The 16,192-nt window shown below is 34.3% G+C and overlaps 2 protein-coding genes across 4 annotated transcripts; both read right to left on the bottom strand.

Annotated features, from left to right (window-relative positions):
• Positions 1–5,305: 5,305 nt before the first annotated feature.
• On the bottom strand, positions 5,306–12,547 carry LOC127871487 (uncharacterized). 2 transcript variants are annotated; one of them, XM_052414459.1, is made up of 7 exons: positions 12,489–12,547; positions 9,849–9,986; positions 9,428–9,596; positions 8,631–8,738; positions 6,811–6,909; positions 6,074–6,193; positions 5,306–5,453 (listed from the first exon to the last, which is right to left on the bottom strand). In XM_052414459.1, the coding sequence occupies exons 3-7, from the start codon at positions 9,515–9,517 to the stop codon at positions 5,412–5,414; spliced, it is 459 nt and encodes a 152-aa protein (XP_052270419.1). In that variant the 5' UTR covers positions 9,518–9,596; positions 9,849–9,986; positions 12,489–12,547; the 3' UTR covers positions 5,306–5,411. The 2 variants fall into 2 exon arrangements, with proteins under 2 accessions (XP_052270419.1, XP_052270418.1); XM_052414458.1 differs by having other exon boundaries at positions 5,306–6,193.
• A 352-nt stretch (positions 12,548–12,899) lies between these two features.
• On the bottom strand, positions 12,900–15,990 carry LOC127871485 (uncharacterized). 2 transcript variants are annotated; one of them, XM_052414455.1, is made up of 6 exons: positions 15,933–15,990; positions 15,565–15,780; positions 15,147–15,289; positions 14,164–14,247; positions 13,635–13,791; positions 12,900–13,020 (listed from the first exon to the last, which is right to left on the bottom strand). In XM_052414455.1, exons 2-6 carry the CDS (start codon positions 15,759–15,761, stop codon positions 12,948–12,950), a joined length of 654 nt encoding a protein of 217 aa, XP_052270415.1. In that variant the 5' UTR covers positions 15,762–15,780; positions 15,933–15,990; the 3' UTR covers positions 12,900–12,947. The 2 variants fall into 2 exon arrangements, with proteins under 2 accessions (XP_052270415.1, XP_052270414.1); XM_052414454.1 differs by lacking the exon at positions 12,900–13,020 and adding an exon at positions 13,028–13,449.
• Between the last annotated feature and the right edge of the window lie 202 nt (positions 15,991–16,192).

Raw genomic sequence — 16,192 nt, 5'->3', positions numbered from 1 at the left:
ACTATAAAATTGCAAGTAAATCTATAGCTAATAGAATTAAACCTTTTCTTCAAACACTTATTAACTCAGATCAAACAGGATTCATAAAAGGGAGATATATTGGAGAAAACATAAGAATTTTGAATGAAGTAATTGATAAAGTGAACGATTTAAATGAAACAGGATTGATATTTTTCTCCGATTTTCAGAAAGCTTTTGATAGCTTAGACCATAATTTTATGTACAAATGTTTAGATGGCATGGGCTTTAGCCAGTCTTTAATACAGTGGGTGAAACTGTTTTATAATAATGCAAAATCTTGTGTAATTAATAATGGATATTTCTCTGAATTCTTCGACATAAAAAAGGTTGTCCCCTCTCACCTTATCTTTTTATCATATGCATTGAATTACTAGCTAACTATATACGACATAAAACAAATATAAAAGGAATTCACATTGGTAACATCGAACTCAAACAAACATTATTCGCAGATGATGCCTGTTTTCTTCTCGATGGCAGTCAAAGGTCATTTGAATTTTTAATTATTACCCTTGACAAATTCTCCGCTATATCCGGCTTAAAATTAAATAACAATAAATGCTCTGTAATGAAATTAGGTGCACTTATAAACAAAAATGTAAAATTTTGTCCACATAAAAAATTTGATTGGAACTGTGAAAGCGCGACCACACTGGGAATAACAATATACAATAATACTTATTTAACGGCTGAACACAATATATGTAATAAAATTCAAGAATTTGAAAACTGTTTACATAAATGGAGAAAGTGGAATCTTTCACTGATAGGAAAAATCACAGTAATCAAAACTTTTGCATTACCAAAACTAATATATCCATTTACAGTTTTAGAAAGACCAGACGAAAATAAAATGAAAACCTTAAAAACAAATATGTTCACATTTTTGTGGAATGATAAACCCGACAGGATAAAACGTGATCAAATTATACAGGAATATGAAAACGGCGGTTTGAAAATGATTGATATAGATAGCTTTGTGGATGGTCTCAAATCTACTTGGATTAAACGATTTATACATCAACCTGAATCAAAAATAACCAAATTATACAGTATTTTTCTAGAAAATTATGGTAATTACTTTATTTTAAAGAATCGCATCAAACCTGACGATATAAACACACTAAACATTCGTTCAGTATTTTTAAAGGACATATTAAAGGTCTGGAATAAGGTTAACGCACAAAATAAAATCGCACAAATCGGAAAAGAAATTATTTGGAATAATTCATTTATAAAAAATTCAAACGGTTTATTTTTCTATAAAGAATGGCATATTAAAGGAATCAACCATATAGAACAAATATACGACTATGGAACAAGGCAATTTTATAGTTTTGAGCAATTACAAAACTTGTACGGGTTAAGTACCAGAGATTTTCTAAAATACTTTAGTCTTATAAAAAGTGTGCCACTAGAATGGAAAGAAAAGCTGAAATCTGAAAACATTAGTAATCAACCGCAAGAATATTTTCTCTCATCAATTTCAGAGTCAACTAAAATCTGTAAATTAGTATATCAAAAACTCGTACTGTCAAAGCAGATCAATCCAATTAAGGCAATTGCTAAATGGGAACTATATTTTAACAAAGAAATGCAAACGAATAAATTGTTTATTCAACCATTTAGACTGACACATGATACCAAGCTAAGATCATTCCAGTATAAATATATTATGCAAATTATTCCAAACAATAGCTATCTATTGTTATGTGGTTTAACACAATCCAATATTTGTGATTTTTGTAGTATGTCAGTAGATTCGAATGTGCATATGTTTTGAGAATGTCCTGTAATTCAACATTTTTGGAACGGTGTTAAAGTGTATATCGAACAAACAGCGAACTTGCCGTTTATTTCATATTTTGATTATGAACATATAAGCTTCTGTAACGTTTCAACAGGTCATTCGAACATGTCACAGATTGTTAATTTTATCACATTGTTGGCAAAATTTTATATTTTTAGAAGTAAGTGCCAGAACAATATACCCAATATTAATCATTTTATATCATTTCTTCAGAATAGGCTCAAAATTGAGGAGATAATTGCTTTCAATAAAAATCAAATAGAAACTTTTAGAACAACTTGGAATAGTTTTTTAAGATAATTCATTTAAAATTGTAGTCTGAATATGCATCTTTATGCTTCGATATATTTTGTCGAATTGTATTAAATTATTTTTTGCTACAGTCTCATGTAAGACTCTCGACAGATGTTTGTAGTATTGTTTTTTCTTTGTATTTTTTTCTGTTATAACTCCATGCGTGTAAGTGTATTGTGTATTGATGAATAAATATATATATTAAAAAAAATTAAAAAAAATAATAAAAAATAAAAAAATAAATGGCAAGTCCTTTTTGGAGAAAATGAACTTAATTGGAAACACATATTTACCATGCCATATAAAGCAACTATTGAAAGCACACTGAGAAATTTTTAATATAAATACATCCATAGAATTATAGCTACAATAAATATCTCTTTAAATGTAAATTATCTAACTCAAATCTGTGTGACTTCTGCAGTGAAAACATTGAAACTATAGAACATCTTTTTTGGGAGTGCAAACACATCCAGCCTATTTGGAATCAATTAACATCTTTTCTTGAACAACATCAACTAAGCGTTAAAATATCTCTCTTAAATGTAAGTTTCGGGATTAACTCGAAATCAATAGACTGTAATAATATTGTAAATTTTATGGTTATATTGATGAAATATTTTATCTTAAATATGAAGTACAAAAAACAAGTACCAAATTTTAATTGTTTTGTCCATAGTCTTAAACTAAAAATTCAGATTGAGAAAGAAATAGCCCTCAGTAATGACACATTACAAATCTTTGAACAAAAATGGAATCGGATTAAATTCTCATAATGTTTTGTCCACTTATATACATGTCACTCTAATGTTAGTTTATCTCTCTAAAATAGTTTTGTTTATTTTTTTTATTCTTATGTTTTCAATCAGACAAGATCATAGTGAATATACAACAAAACACACAAGTCCAGTATGTTTTTCTTTCAACTTTATACATTTCATCATATTTCATAACTATTCCTCTGTTGTTCTTTTCTCTCTAAAAAAAATAAATATATATTAGCATATCTTGTATAACATGTCTGAACTATATTGCTTTGTACAATCACTATGTTGTATGATCATATACATGTTTACATTGTATGTATGATATTGGATAAAAAAAAATCATTGAGATCTACAGGTCTGGATTGCTTTATTTTCAGGCGCATTTCTGAGTTTACAAGTGCATCTACAAAGTGTTCCATTGCGAGCGTCTCCTTTACATCTTGGGGCGCTTTTGAATAAGCCAGGTTGGTCAGTCTGCGAATGTCCTGGCCAAGTTCCGCCATGGTTTCTGTCGCTCGCTGCTGCCGTTCTTTAAGCTGCACTCTATACAACTCAGGTTGATTAGGCGGGGCAAATCTCTCTTCAAGCGCTCGCACCAAGTCTTCATACGTTGCATCCGTAGATGCTAAGTTTCCATACACTCCCTAGCCACTGTCCCAAACGTTGAACTTTGTAATTGCTTCAAAATGCGCCTTGTAGTCGGCCCATGCTCCAATCCCATCGTATGTGGCTGGTTTAACCTTCACCCCATGCTTTGAAGTTGTTGGGGGCTCGTCCTTTGATGTTGGACCGGCTGGTTCCCTGTCTGACATATGTGATTCAGGTTTCCGCTTGTTAACAAATCTATCAAGTCTGTTGTCTTTTATCTGTTCAGTTTGACAGGCCATGTCCATCCTAGATGCTCCAACGACTGGCGTTTTGGGCAGTAACCTCCTTGGTTTTGGAGAAGAACCGAGCATCGGAGTCGTTGATGACATTTTCTTCTCAGAGTTTATACCATCCCTTAATGAGTAAACTTCCGGTCTGCCACGTTCTATATCTGTTTTGAATGGCGTCGATGCCAACATTTCGAGTCTTATGATGGTTTCATCAATCTCATGCTGCATCCTTTTTTTCTCATTTTCTAGCTGCAAGTTATGCAGCTCTCGTCTAAGCATGCTATTTTCAAGCTCTAATTCTCGGTTCCGACTAATTTCCATGATCGGGTTGTGAATAAGCGAATGTCCAATGACGTTTTAATGTGCCCCACGTTGGGCGCCAAATTTTGTAACGTGCAAGGTACGTTTAACCAGACTGAAATTCACGCTTGCTAAGGATATATAATATTTTCGCCTGGCTGCTTTACCAGTGTGATTAGAAACAAAGGATTTGGAACAATGATTGCTGCATATAATAAATCACAGTAGAAATCAACAAAACCGGGTCTATATAACAAACTAATCAATAAGAACAACGGACGAGTTGGTCTGAGCCTATGGATGGGCCTCGTCTGAAACTATGGATGAGCCTGGTTGGAAACTATGGATGAGACTAGTCTGAAACTATGGATGAGACTGGTTTGAAACTATGGATGAGACAAGTCTGAAACTATGGATGAGACTGGTTTGAAACTATGGATAAGACTAGTCTGAAACTATGGATAAAACTGGTCTGAGACTATTTATAAGCCTAGTCTGATACTATGGATGAGACTGGTTTGACACTATGGATGAGTCTAGTCTGAAACTATGGATGAGACTAGTCTGAAGCTATGGATGAAACTGGTCTGAGACTATTTGCGTAGACGAACGTCAAAGCTTAAACTGTAAGTGTTAGATATAGACAGTCGCTTTTCCACCAAGGTTTACTCAGCAAACAAGCCCTGGCTAACAACTAGTTCTGTCACTTTTCCGACCACAATGTGGAACTACTCAGTAGACAGAAAGGTACAGTTATTAACCTAATAATATTCGATGTGTACGCCTTGAGAACCAACTTCGAAATCAAACTAATGCAGAGAAGCTACTGCTTATATACAGACAAGTCACGTGATACCCTAGACAAAAATATTTTACAAAATGGGTAAAAACTAATTTACTTCAGCCTTATGAAACAGCAATGAGATACTATTTAAAAATATTCAATTCTCATTAGTGAGTTACCCATTATAGTCATGCAGTAAAAAGTTATATTGTAAGGCATTACTGAAAATTGTTTTATTAATTTCAGAATAAAAATATATGTTTTACCCAAATTGAAAATGCTAGCGTCCGACCTATTTTATCCGAATAACTGTAAGAGGACGATGCCGTATAGAGCAATGGTTACACTCTACTATTATTAACAAACTGATCGAAGGCAGGCAAATTCGCTTCAGTACCATAAATATATGTGTCAGTAACATGCTCTCCAGATGTTGAATATGACACAACACTGTCAATAGCTTATTTATTCCGAAAAACGATTGTTTAATAACATTCTTCATTTCGAACACTAATATTGAAGAAATTAAAACAAACATGCAACATCCTCCATGAGCTTTATTGAAGTCTAACCGACGATGGTTGGCGCGGATAATCCACCTGTGAACCCAAATGTAAACTGTGAACTCATGGGCACGTCGAACACGTGTAACAAAGCTTGTATATAGGATACCCCTATCAAAGATTTTCAACAATCTATAAACATAAAAACACATATTATAAGTAAAGTGAATAAAATTTTCCCTAAATATGAGAAACTACCCATTTTTCAGTCAACACATCTAATAATTCAACTGGTTAATATCCGTGTTACATTTAACGTACATTTTTAAACCTTAGCCTTGAGAGTAATCATCACTAAATAAAGTATAATCAGTTACCTCATCTAATATGATGTCTATAGTTTTACGTTATAAGCCATTTGTTATTTTAATCTTTTACTGGTTGACCATACTATTGTTACGCGTCTTCCTTTCCAATATTATAACCAGCTAAATTGGAAAATCGTGGGCAAATGCATGCTCGTAACAAAATAATGAAGAAAGGAACGAAACACCATTCCAACAACCGAGGTACGGTCATAAGCAAAGCAATAAGCTAATTAAGATCCACATCTACTTCAACATAAAACTCTTAGTCATGTCCACTACAATGGCCTTGTCATCCATAACGCTGACATATTTATTGGTTAACTCCTTTCCACTTTTCTTGACTGTGACCTTGTAAACACCCTGGAAACCACGAACTGTGACGTCACCGTTGCCATGGACTGGCAGCGTTGTATTTGTACGCCATGTTGTCTTGTAGAGTTCTTGGTAAACCAGTCCAGCAGCATTGGGCTAGACACATAGATTCGAGTTTATTTATCGATTAATTTGTTTATTGATCTATATTTGTGTTTTATATTACTATATTAACGCTGTCACTATTTAGTTATAAACATACACGTAAACGCAATGGCAGACACCCTTATACTACACGTACTTGTATGTTTGGACCTTTAATTTTACTCGTGTGTTATAACCAAGTATGTGTATACCATCCGAAGTTTAAAATCCAAGGAACGCTGAAGCTTACATAAGAACTTCGCATGTATACGTTGTATACACACGAAAACGAAAAACAAAATAAATTTGGATTATACATGTACTTACGAAATAGAATAATAAAAATAAATACTATAACAATCTGAATAAACATTAATAATGTCATGTTACATTACTTCAATTTTAGTTCTATCTAACTAAGAAACACATTGACAGTTCACACTGACATGTGTACAGTACATTAACCATACAAACAAGGCATCCTAGTAAACGCTGTCCCTGATATAAGTATTTAACTTTACCGTTCAATATCAACTAAACTGCTAAGAATAGCCATTTAAATTGCCATTAAACATGTCAAAGAGACAGCTATGCAAACTAGACAATTGATATCGGCACTATGTACATACTCTGAGAACACTCGCCTTGACTGTTTCATTTGTCGTCTCAATGGAGAGCTCTGTAATCCAAATAGGTAACACTGCCTCTGCAACAGTGTCCAGTCGAGCCTGTTAACAACATCGGAAACATTTACATAAACGCACAGAAATGTGTACATTTCCTCTTAAGAAAAACATCAAACACATGATGTGACAACATGTTACTGTGAAAATAATGTGTTTCTTTGTTTATATCCGAAATAGATATATGTACTTTAAAGGGATTTTGAGTCAGATGCATTTGTGGTTTTAATAAAGTGAATGAATTTAAACATATCAAGTACAGTAATACTATGTAACGTATCTGGTAAGAACATGACGACCATAGCGCTGTGATGAGTTGTCTTTCTGGTTGCTTTGATTGCTTTCGTTAACACATGAAAGAAGTATTTAAAGATTTGTCCATCACTAGGAAATCAAGCGCCGTTAAGGGCTGTGATGAAAATATTAACCATTGCTTGCTACCTTTACAGCTGTGATGTAGATATCTCTTGAACCTAGCAACCTTCACAGCTGTGATTTTGATATCTATAAAACCTAGCTACCTTGATAGCTGTGATGTTGATATATATTTAACCCAGCTACCTTGATAGCTCTGATGTTGATATCTATTAAACCCAACTACCTTCACAACTGTGATGTCGATATCTATTAAACCTAGCTACGTTTACAGCTGTGATGTTGACATCCCTTAAACCTAGCTACCTTGATAGATGTGATGTTGATATCTATTAAACCTAGCTACATTAATAGCCATAATGTATATATATATATATTGAACATAGCTACATTCAGAGCTGTGATGTCGATATCTATTAAACATAGCTACATTGATAGCTTTGATGTCGATATCTATTAAACCTAGATACCTTCACACATTTGAAGTCGATATCTATTTAACCTAGCTTCCTTCATAGCTGTGATGTTGATATCTATTAAACCAAGCTGCCTTTATAGCTTTAATATCGATATATATTGAACTTAGCTACCTTCACAACTGTGCTGTCGATATATATTAAACCTACAACCTTTACAGCCGTGGTGTTGATATTTACTAAACCTAGCTACCTTCACAGTTGCGATGAGATGAAGATATCTATTAAACCTAGCTACCTTCACAGCTGCGATGTCGATACATAATAAACCTAGCAACCTTCACAGTTGCGATGACGATATTTATTAAACCTAGCTTCCTTCAAAGCTATGATGCCGTTTTATATTAAACCTTAATACCTTCACAGATGTGATGTCGATATATATTTAACCTAGCTACCATCATATCTGTGACGTTGATATCTATGAAACTTAGCTACCTTTACATATGTGATGTTGATATCTTTAAAACCTAGCTACCCGGTACCTTGATGGCTGTGATGTTGATATCCATTAAACCTAACTACCTTCACAGCCGTGATGTTGATATCTATTAAACCTAGCTACCTTCAAAATTGTGATGTCGATATCTATTAAACCTAGCTGTCTTCACAGCTGGTATTGCGATACCTAATAAACCTAGCAATCTTCACAGCTGTGATGTCGATATCTTTTAAACCGAGCTATCTTTACAGCTGCGATGTCGATATCTTTTAAACCTAGCTACCTTCAAAGCTGTGTTGTCGATATATATTAAACCTAGATACCTTTAAAGTTGTGATGTCGATATCTTTTAAACCTAGCTAGAATACCTTCGCAGCTATGATGTCGATATATATTAAGCCTAGCTAGCTTCACTTCTGTGATATCGATATCTATTGATAGCTTGGATGCCGATATCTTTGAAACCTAGCTACCTTCATCGTTGTTATGTCGACATTTATGTCACGTAGATGACTTTGGATCCCGATTCCATGGATCGGCACTCCCGCACTTTTGAACATCATTGCTTGGTTCCGTAAAGACTAAAAATAATTATTCATGTAGATATATGCGTTTCTTTCGACATTTGATTGACATATGTTAAGGCATAATTACCATGGATGCACATATATAAACATAAGGCTTATAAAAACAATACACGAACCAGATCTACAAAAATATTGATTTATGAAGTAAATTAATTGAATATTTTTTATCTCCGAGGATAATTGTTGCAAAATACATAAACAGTAAATATATTCTGTTTAGCAATACAAAAGCTACAAAAGCATCACATATTTCACATATACTTGTTATGCAAGGTATTAGTGAAACAGAGGATTAAAAGCCAATAAATTTGTTACGTTCAATATATTTTATCATTTTTTGCGGGTATTTAGGATACATGTTTGCGAAACTTAAACATGAACTTGTCCTCTCTACATTATAATATTTTATGTTTCCGTCCTGAACATAGTCCCTATGGGCTCTACACGTTACACATGTGCTTGACATTCAGCAAATCAAAGGACACATCAACGGTACAAGAGTAATGTCACATCAAGTCACCCGAAATACCAACAGTAAAATAGAACGGTGGCAGATAGATAATCCCATACATTTAATATCTAAATTACCTGGTACTATTTTATAAACAGAGAATATCTTATCTTCTTCCATATAAAAAATCAAAACTAAAGCATGTATTTGTGGTCAGTTAGTTTTAACATACCTGTGCCGCAGTGTCCTCCATTATTCCGTAATCGTTTAGGAAGAGTTGAACATTGGGATCCACCTTATGGACTGATGAGAACATCTTCATGGTGATGTTCGGGTCACGTGTTTTCTATTCGTAGAAATCACCATGGAGATTCTCGTTGTTCACGTCCCAATGGCGGACACTGGTTACAAACAATCAATAACGTACAATTGCGAGAAAAGTTTTCTGGATATTATACATTGTATACTTCTTGAGACGAATGAACGACACAAAAACTGTTAAAGTGCCTAACTGATCATGATGGCTAATATTTGAATAGTTGGCTGATGCTTTGGGTATAATCATAACCATGTGAGATTTGTAATATTATAAATCAGCACTGATATTTTATGAAAGCGTTACTTACTTTGAACTTAATTGCTAATGTGCTTACTAATTTCTCGTCATGGTAACAACGTTATTTATTCTGTTGTCCATGGCAGTTTGGAGGTCATGTTGTTTAAATGTTGTCACCCAGGTTGGCGTGTGCCAATCCATTCCCCAGAAAATATTGTGGCCTCTGACTGGGATACTTGTAATTAAAATACAAATACGTATTTGCACAAAGACACCAAAATACAAATGAGTCTTCATTAAGTTTTATTCATTCAAAGTCCAAGATATTTGTTTTTTAATAAACATACCTGTTCATTTAAGCTTACCAATTTTCAATTATCCGAACCCTGCTATTGACCATCCAGGTTGCAACTTACAAGTTACTTACACGGGCTTAATCGTTTTAACGATGATAAATCGAGTGAAAATAAAATGTTTTTAATTTAATGTAAGGCTACATATACAAATGTTGTTCAGAAAAGTAAGAACACGTTTATTTAATTAAAAACGCTAGAGATTGAACAATTAAAGAAATCGAAACCTAAAGATTTTTGGAAATATTTTCAATCAAAATCTATACATGGTGGTAATAATATAACTGTATATGAATTTAAAGAGTATTTTTTTATAATCGAAGCAGATAGTTTTTGTGCAACTCATGACTTTGATGATTCAAATATCACTTATTGAGAACTCGACGAACCAATAACAGTTAATGAAATACGCGGTGCTGTAAAATCCCCTGGCAGCGATTGTTTGCTAAACGAGTGTTTCATTGAAAGCATACATATATTAGCATCTCACTTGTGTGATATTTTTAACAGCATTGAAACAGTGGCTGTTATCCAGAGAAATGGACGGAAGGTGTTATAATCCCGCTTTATAAAAAGGGAAGTAAAGATGATGTCAATAATTATCGTGGTATAACTTTAGTCAGCTGTATGTCAAAATTAGTTACCACTATACTTAATAAGAGGCTTGAAAAATACTGTGTGGACCGCAATACTATTTCGGACCCACAATTCGGATATCAAAAAGGGCGCTCGACTGTTGACGCCATATTTATTTTATATTCGTTAGTAAATAAAAAAATTAACGAAAATAAAAGATTGTATGTCATATACATGGACATGATGAAATGCTTTGATTCCATAGCACTTTGGTTGAAATTATATATACAAAGTTTAGACGGTAAAATACTCAGGATCATAAAAGACATGTACGAATAGTAAAATCGTGTGTTAGATCGTGTTCTAACTATTCAGACTATTTCAATTACGCTGTTGGTTTACGTCAAGGGGAGTTTATGTCGCCTCTCCTATTTCCTCTTTTCGTTGAATACCTTGAACTATTTTTGCAAAGTGACATACATGGCTTACATATTGATGAGATTGTTTTGATTTAAGTATTATTTGTAGATGATATGGCTATTGTAGGTAAAATTCCGGAAGTAATCAAACCCATCTGCATTGTGTGTACACTTACTCTGATACATGGGGCTTACAAGTTAATACTTTAGCCTAAAACTATATGTCAATTATTAAACGCATTTGTGTCCCTTATCATCAATTATTGTGAAATGTGGGGCTATACAAAGTCAAAAGAAATTGAGCGCATTCATCTTAAGTTTTGTAAACGGATATTGCAGGTAAGAGTAATATTTGTCCAGTAGGAATTTTCGGTAAACTTGGTAGATTTCCGCTGTTTGTTCAAAGCTATGTACGATTGTTGAAATATTGGTTACAAGTGGTCAATAAGGACAACATTATTTTACGCGCAGTTTTTATGATACATTGGAGATTGCCAGAAAGGTTTAACAAACTGGGTAACAAATATAAAGAAACTTTTGAATTATTATGGGTTTACTTTTGTTTTCGAAAACTACGCTTGTATCAATGAAAAATCGTTTTTATGTTAATTCAAAAATAGAGTTATTGATTGTTTTAAACTAGAGTGGTTTAGGACGCCTCAAAGTCCAGTTTTGATGTTATTAAAAGAATAGAAACTAAATTTGAATACGAAACATATTAAGATATTATACCTAGAAGCTTACGATTTTATTTCAGTCGACTCAGACTCTTTTTGCATCCTTTAAGGATACAAACCGTGAGGTTCGGTAGCAATCGAATCCCGCGATAAGAAATGTATTGCATTTGCTGTAACACATGGGACATTGGAGATATTCTGCATTTGAAAGCATGTATATATATTTATTGATAGTTTAAAATATGTTATTTGTTTTAACCCAAAACAAAAACTGCTATACTCTATGACGTTTGCGGTGTGTTTGCACTATGTATCAATTAAAATACAGCAACGATATCAAATTCTTATTCGAATAACACAGTTATACACTGCAATCGTTTAATTGACAGCATACCACTAGACCATCACAAACTGGGGTGAAAAAAATGCAGCGTAGCCTTTATATCTTCTCTACTTCAATCGTCAATTCAAAAGTTCCGGTGTCGGTTTTATAACTGATTGTTATCAATTTTTAATTTTGAGCCTTTCTCAGGAAAATACACTCAATTTGATGTCGATGGAAACTAGTTTTGTGTTTGTTACGGTGTTTTAGGTTTATCGGCAAACATGGGGCATATTTTTTTCCTGTCGTTTGCCTGTACGAGGAGTAACTTAGAGGTCGACGTATGCACTCATAGAGGCTTAAAACATTCAAGAAGATCTAGAAACTTACCCAGAGGCGTTGAGAGCCTTCAGCGTTGCCATGGCTTCAGTTGAACGGATCTGACCCTACATAAATGCGAATCATTTAGTGGTATACGGCCTTTGATTGTTCTGTTTTCTTTTATCTATTTATGTCCCATACATATACGATATTTTAACGCCCAGATGAAGGATTAGATCGAAAAAATTATAAATGCGCTCGACACATTTTCGTCGGAATATGTAAGAAAATATTACGTTTGCTTTGCAAGTTGCCTAGGCCTTTTTGTGTTTACTATTCATTGAAATAGATGCGAATTAAACGAGATAAACGTAGAGTGTGAAAGAGTAAGAAATCATAAAACACTAATCTAACACTAACACATGTGCTTTAGTACATTTTACCTGACGAGGTTCCATTTGTTGCCACTTAAGGTCGTTCGTCAAAACAGCCCACTCAAAATTCTCATAGAATGTTTGCTGATAGTGGCTATAGGCGGGGTCGATAAATTCCTTTCGCCAACAGCGCTACCGAACGCAAACTCGTGCTTCGTTTGGTATATCTGACCATAGAATGAGGATGTAAGCCCAGTGCAACACACATATTCATTGACCATATCCATAATCAATATTAGCCTGGTCATGTTGTGAGCTACATATATTTAATTGTATTGTTATTGACATTTGTTTACATTCGATAATCTTAACAATAATTTAGTATCGGCCGTAAGGTTTATACTCTAGAAGAAGAAATAGAATTCTACCAACATCAATCTGGCACATTTTTTGTAAGGTAAATTTGATTGGGATGAACTATCGTTTCAGGAATGTATCCTGATTTAGAAAGAGTGCGATACGCGTTTTTCTAATTTTGCAAGAAATACGTTCAAAAAGAAGCCATACATAGCTGCTACGGTACGTAATGCGTGTATCCATTATTAAGTTTACATACCTCAATCTCGTAATTTGCATTCAGTTCGGCTCCTGTAAGCCTGAATCAAGTTAATATACACATGTATTACTTCGTGAAAATGATGTGTTGTTTTAACAGATAAAAAATAATGCTCGTCGTAAAGATGTGTGTTCAGACATTTTACGAGAGTCAATGGAATTGTGTCGACATAATTCGTCGATGATTTACAATCAGTTTTCGTGTGTGACACAAACATGAGCTGACCTTATGGTGATATTGGATTTCCTGATGTTCTCAATGCGTTCATTTGCCTGTGCTCTCCAGTCTTTGATATCCGGCACGGCAACAAGACTGACGTCATCAACCACGTGATCCGCGTTGAGGTCCGCAACTTGAACTCGAATAAAACATCCTCTCGTATCTAAACCGAGACAGTGTTTTACAGATTATTTCTATAAAATAAAGCACGGTTTGCGACTGATGTATTCGTGAATATCCATGAAAGGAAATCTATCCATTAGCATTTAGCTGGGTTATTTCATTATGTAAAAGAAAAACTAATCACGAAAAGATAAACAAAAAGCATATAAAAGGTAATACTATTTAACATTACACATTTTGTACTATGTTTAACCCATTTATGCCTAGCAGCTAGAAAAAAGGCCTTCTGCGGCGTCTCATTAGGGTCTGCGCTGTTTGCTTAAAGGAATTTCTTTAATTTAGGAAATAAATTGATCCAATTTAGAAGGATGGGAGAGTCCACTAGGCAAAAATGGGTTTAAATAAAATGTACCTGCAGGCAAATGCGCAACTCCTCCTACTTTCGTCCATTGATTGAGGCGAGTATATCGTTCCACGCCAAACTTAGTCCAGCTTGCTGAAAATTCAAAATCAATACCTTACATTTTCGGAGTAAGGTCTCCGATACGATTGTTCACTACGTTCGTACTCATACAAATGTAGTCTATATAATGATAATGGATTTTAGTGACGATCGTTTTAACCAACAAAAACCAATTTAACATCTACACATGATATAAATTCTATCTTTGTTAATGCTATTTATTGTTAAAGGTAAGGGGCTATGTGACTGTTTAACACATACAACTCGATAAAAACATGCAAATAATAAAAGCCGTAGTGATATCCCAGGAACGGTCAATTTAAGTTGAAACCATGTTGGGGTAACTGCCTAGGAACGATCTCTTGGAGTATAAACCATGTTGTCGTAATCGGTTAGTATCGGTAAATGTAGAGTTAAACCATGCTCTGGAAAGCGATAAGGAACGGTCAGAAGAGTCAATTGGGGGTTAAAACCATACTCGAGGAACCAATTAGGAAAGGTCACTTGGAAGTTAAAAACATGCTGTATTAACCGCATAGGAACGGTTAATTGCGACTTAACACCATTTTGGAGAACCACACAGAGAGTTAAAACTATGCTGGCGTAACCGCTAAAGAACGGTGACTAGTGAGTTTAAACCGATTCAAACGAAACCGAACATCCCAATGAGGCAAGAATCAATCACAAAGGTATATTATGTACCATAAATCCATAAGAAATGACACCTTAAAACTCTTCACGAGAATAAAATATTTAATATGCTACGAATAACGTCCGTGTGTCGCATTATTTCTTTAATGGATATCACGTCATCGTATTCAAACGTGATCATAAGTGGTTAATGTGTATGACTATGCTCATAAATAAATGTCTCTTCTTAATACTATTGTATTATGGAACAGTTAGCGCGATTCCCAGCCGTTTGTATATACCGTGAGGGCATGCCAGTATGGCTTGTACCAGAACGTACAGGTTCCCGGTGGTGAGGTTCAGCAATTTGATGTAGAACGAGAAGTTATAACGTCCGTTAGGCGTTAATTGAACTGTCTGCAAGAGGCCGTCATTAAAGCCGCCGCTGAAAATGCATATGAAAAAATATTTATAATCCTTGAAATGTGCCGAAAGAATGAAACGGACCAGCACTTGCATGTAAATTCTTATTTTTATACATGTTTTCATTTATTTGTGCAGCTTATTTGAATTAAATTTCGTTAAAATATATGTTATGTCTTTTGTAACAAACGTTGCAAAATGTAGGTATAATAAATAATGTTAAATGGTTTCAAACTATTGAATATACATGTATTAAGTACAAGAATATGAGCGTTATGCTTGCTATACAAAACTGACCGGTTTGTGACAAGGACGCTGGATTTGCCCGTGTGTGCGTCGTTACTGTGTGTCAGTGTGCATGGTGCATTGCACTTCCAGCTCTGATTGAGATCCGGGGCCTCCATATCAGAGTCGTGAAGCAGCTGTGTAGTAGCTCCGTTACATCGGGTCAGGAGCGTTACAAATATCAGGAGCCCATATTTCGTTGGGCTCATGGTTCCTTGTTTAAGCCAACTGAAATGCGTTCAATTGTATGCCTTTTTTTATATAAAACATCAGAATGATATGGCAAAAATCAGGTACCATAGTTAATCATGTTTTAAATAAAGTGAATATGTACCAAATTACATTTGTAAACGTACATTTAAAAATTGTAATATTCTTACGATCAACGACCTGGGATTCAATTCTCGAGTGTCACTGTCATTCAATGTTTGCTAATTTTGAAATGAGCTTAATTGTGACACGAACGTTGAGATAAGAAATTGTGATAATGGAATATGATCCTTCAAGTTGACTGACCTTAGTCAAAGGAGTCAGTTATTCAATAGTTTATTCACCCTGATACAATTTCAGGGAAACGCTCATAGTGTCGAATAATATTTTCTGCAGACATCAATAACTTGTCCTTAGAGAATGTACTTTA

This window comes from Dreissena polymorpha, chromosome 3, assembly GCF_020536995.1.
Source record: "Dreissena polymorpha isolate Duluth1 chromosome 3, UMN_Dpol_1.0, whole genome shotgun sequence".
NCBI classification, from domain to species: domain Eukaryota; kingdom Metazoa; phylum Mollusca; class Bivalvia; order Myida; family Dreissenidae; genus Dreissena; species Dreissena polymorpha.
Note: the sequence above shows the minus strand (reverse complement) of the source record. Positions and strands in the feature narration are given on the sequence as shown.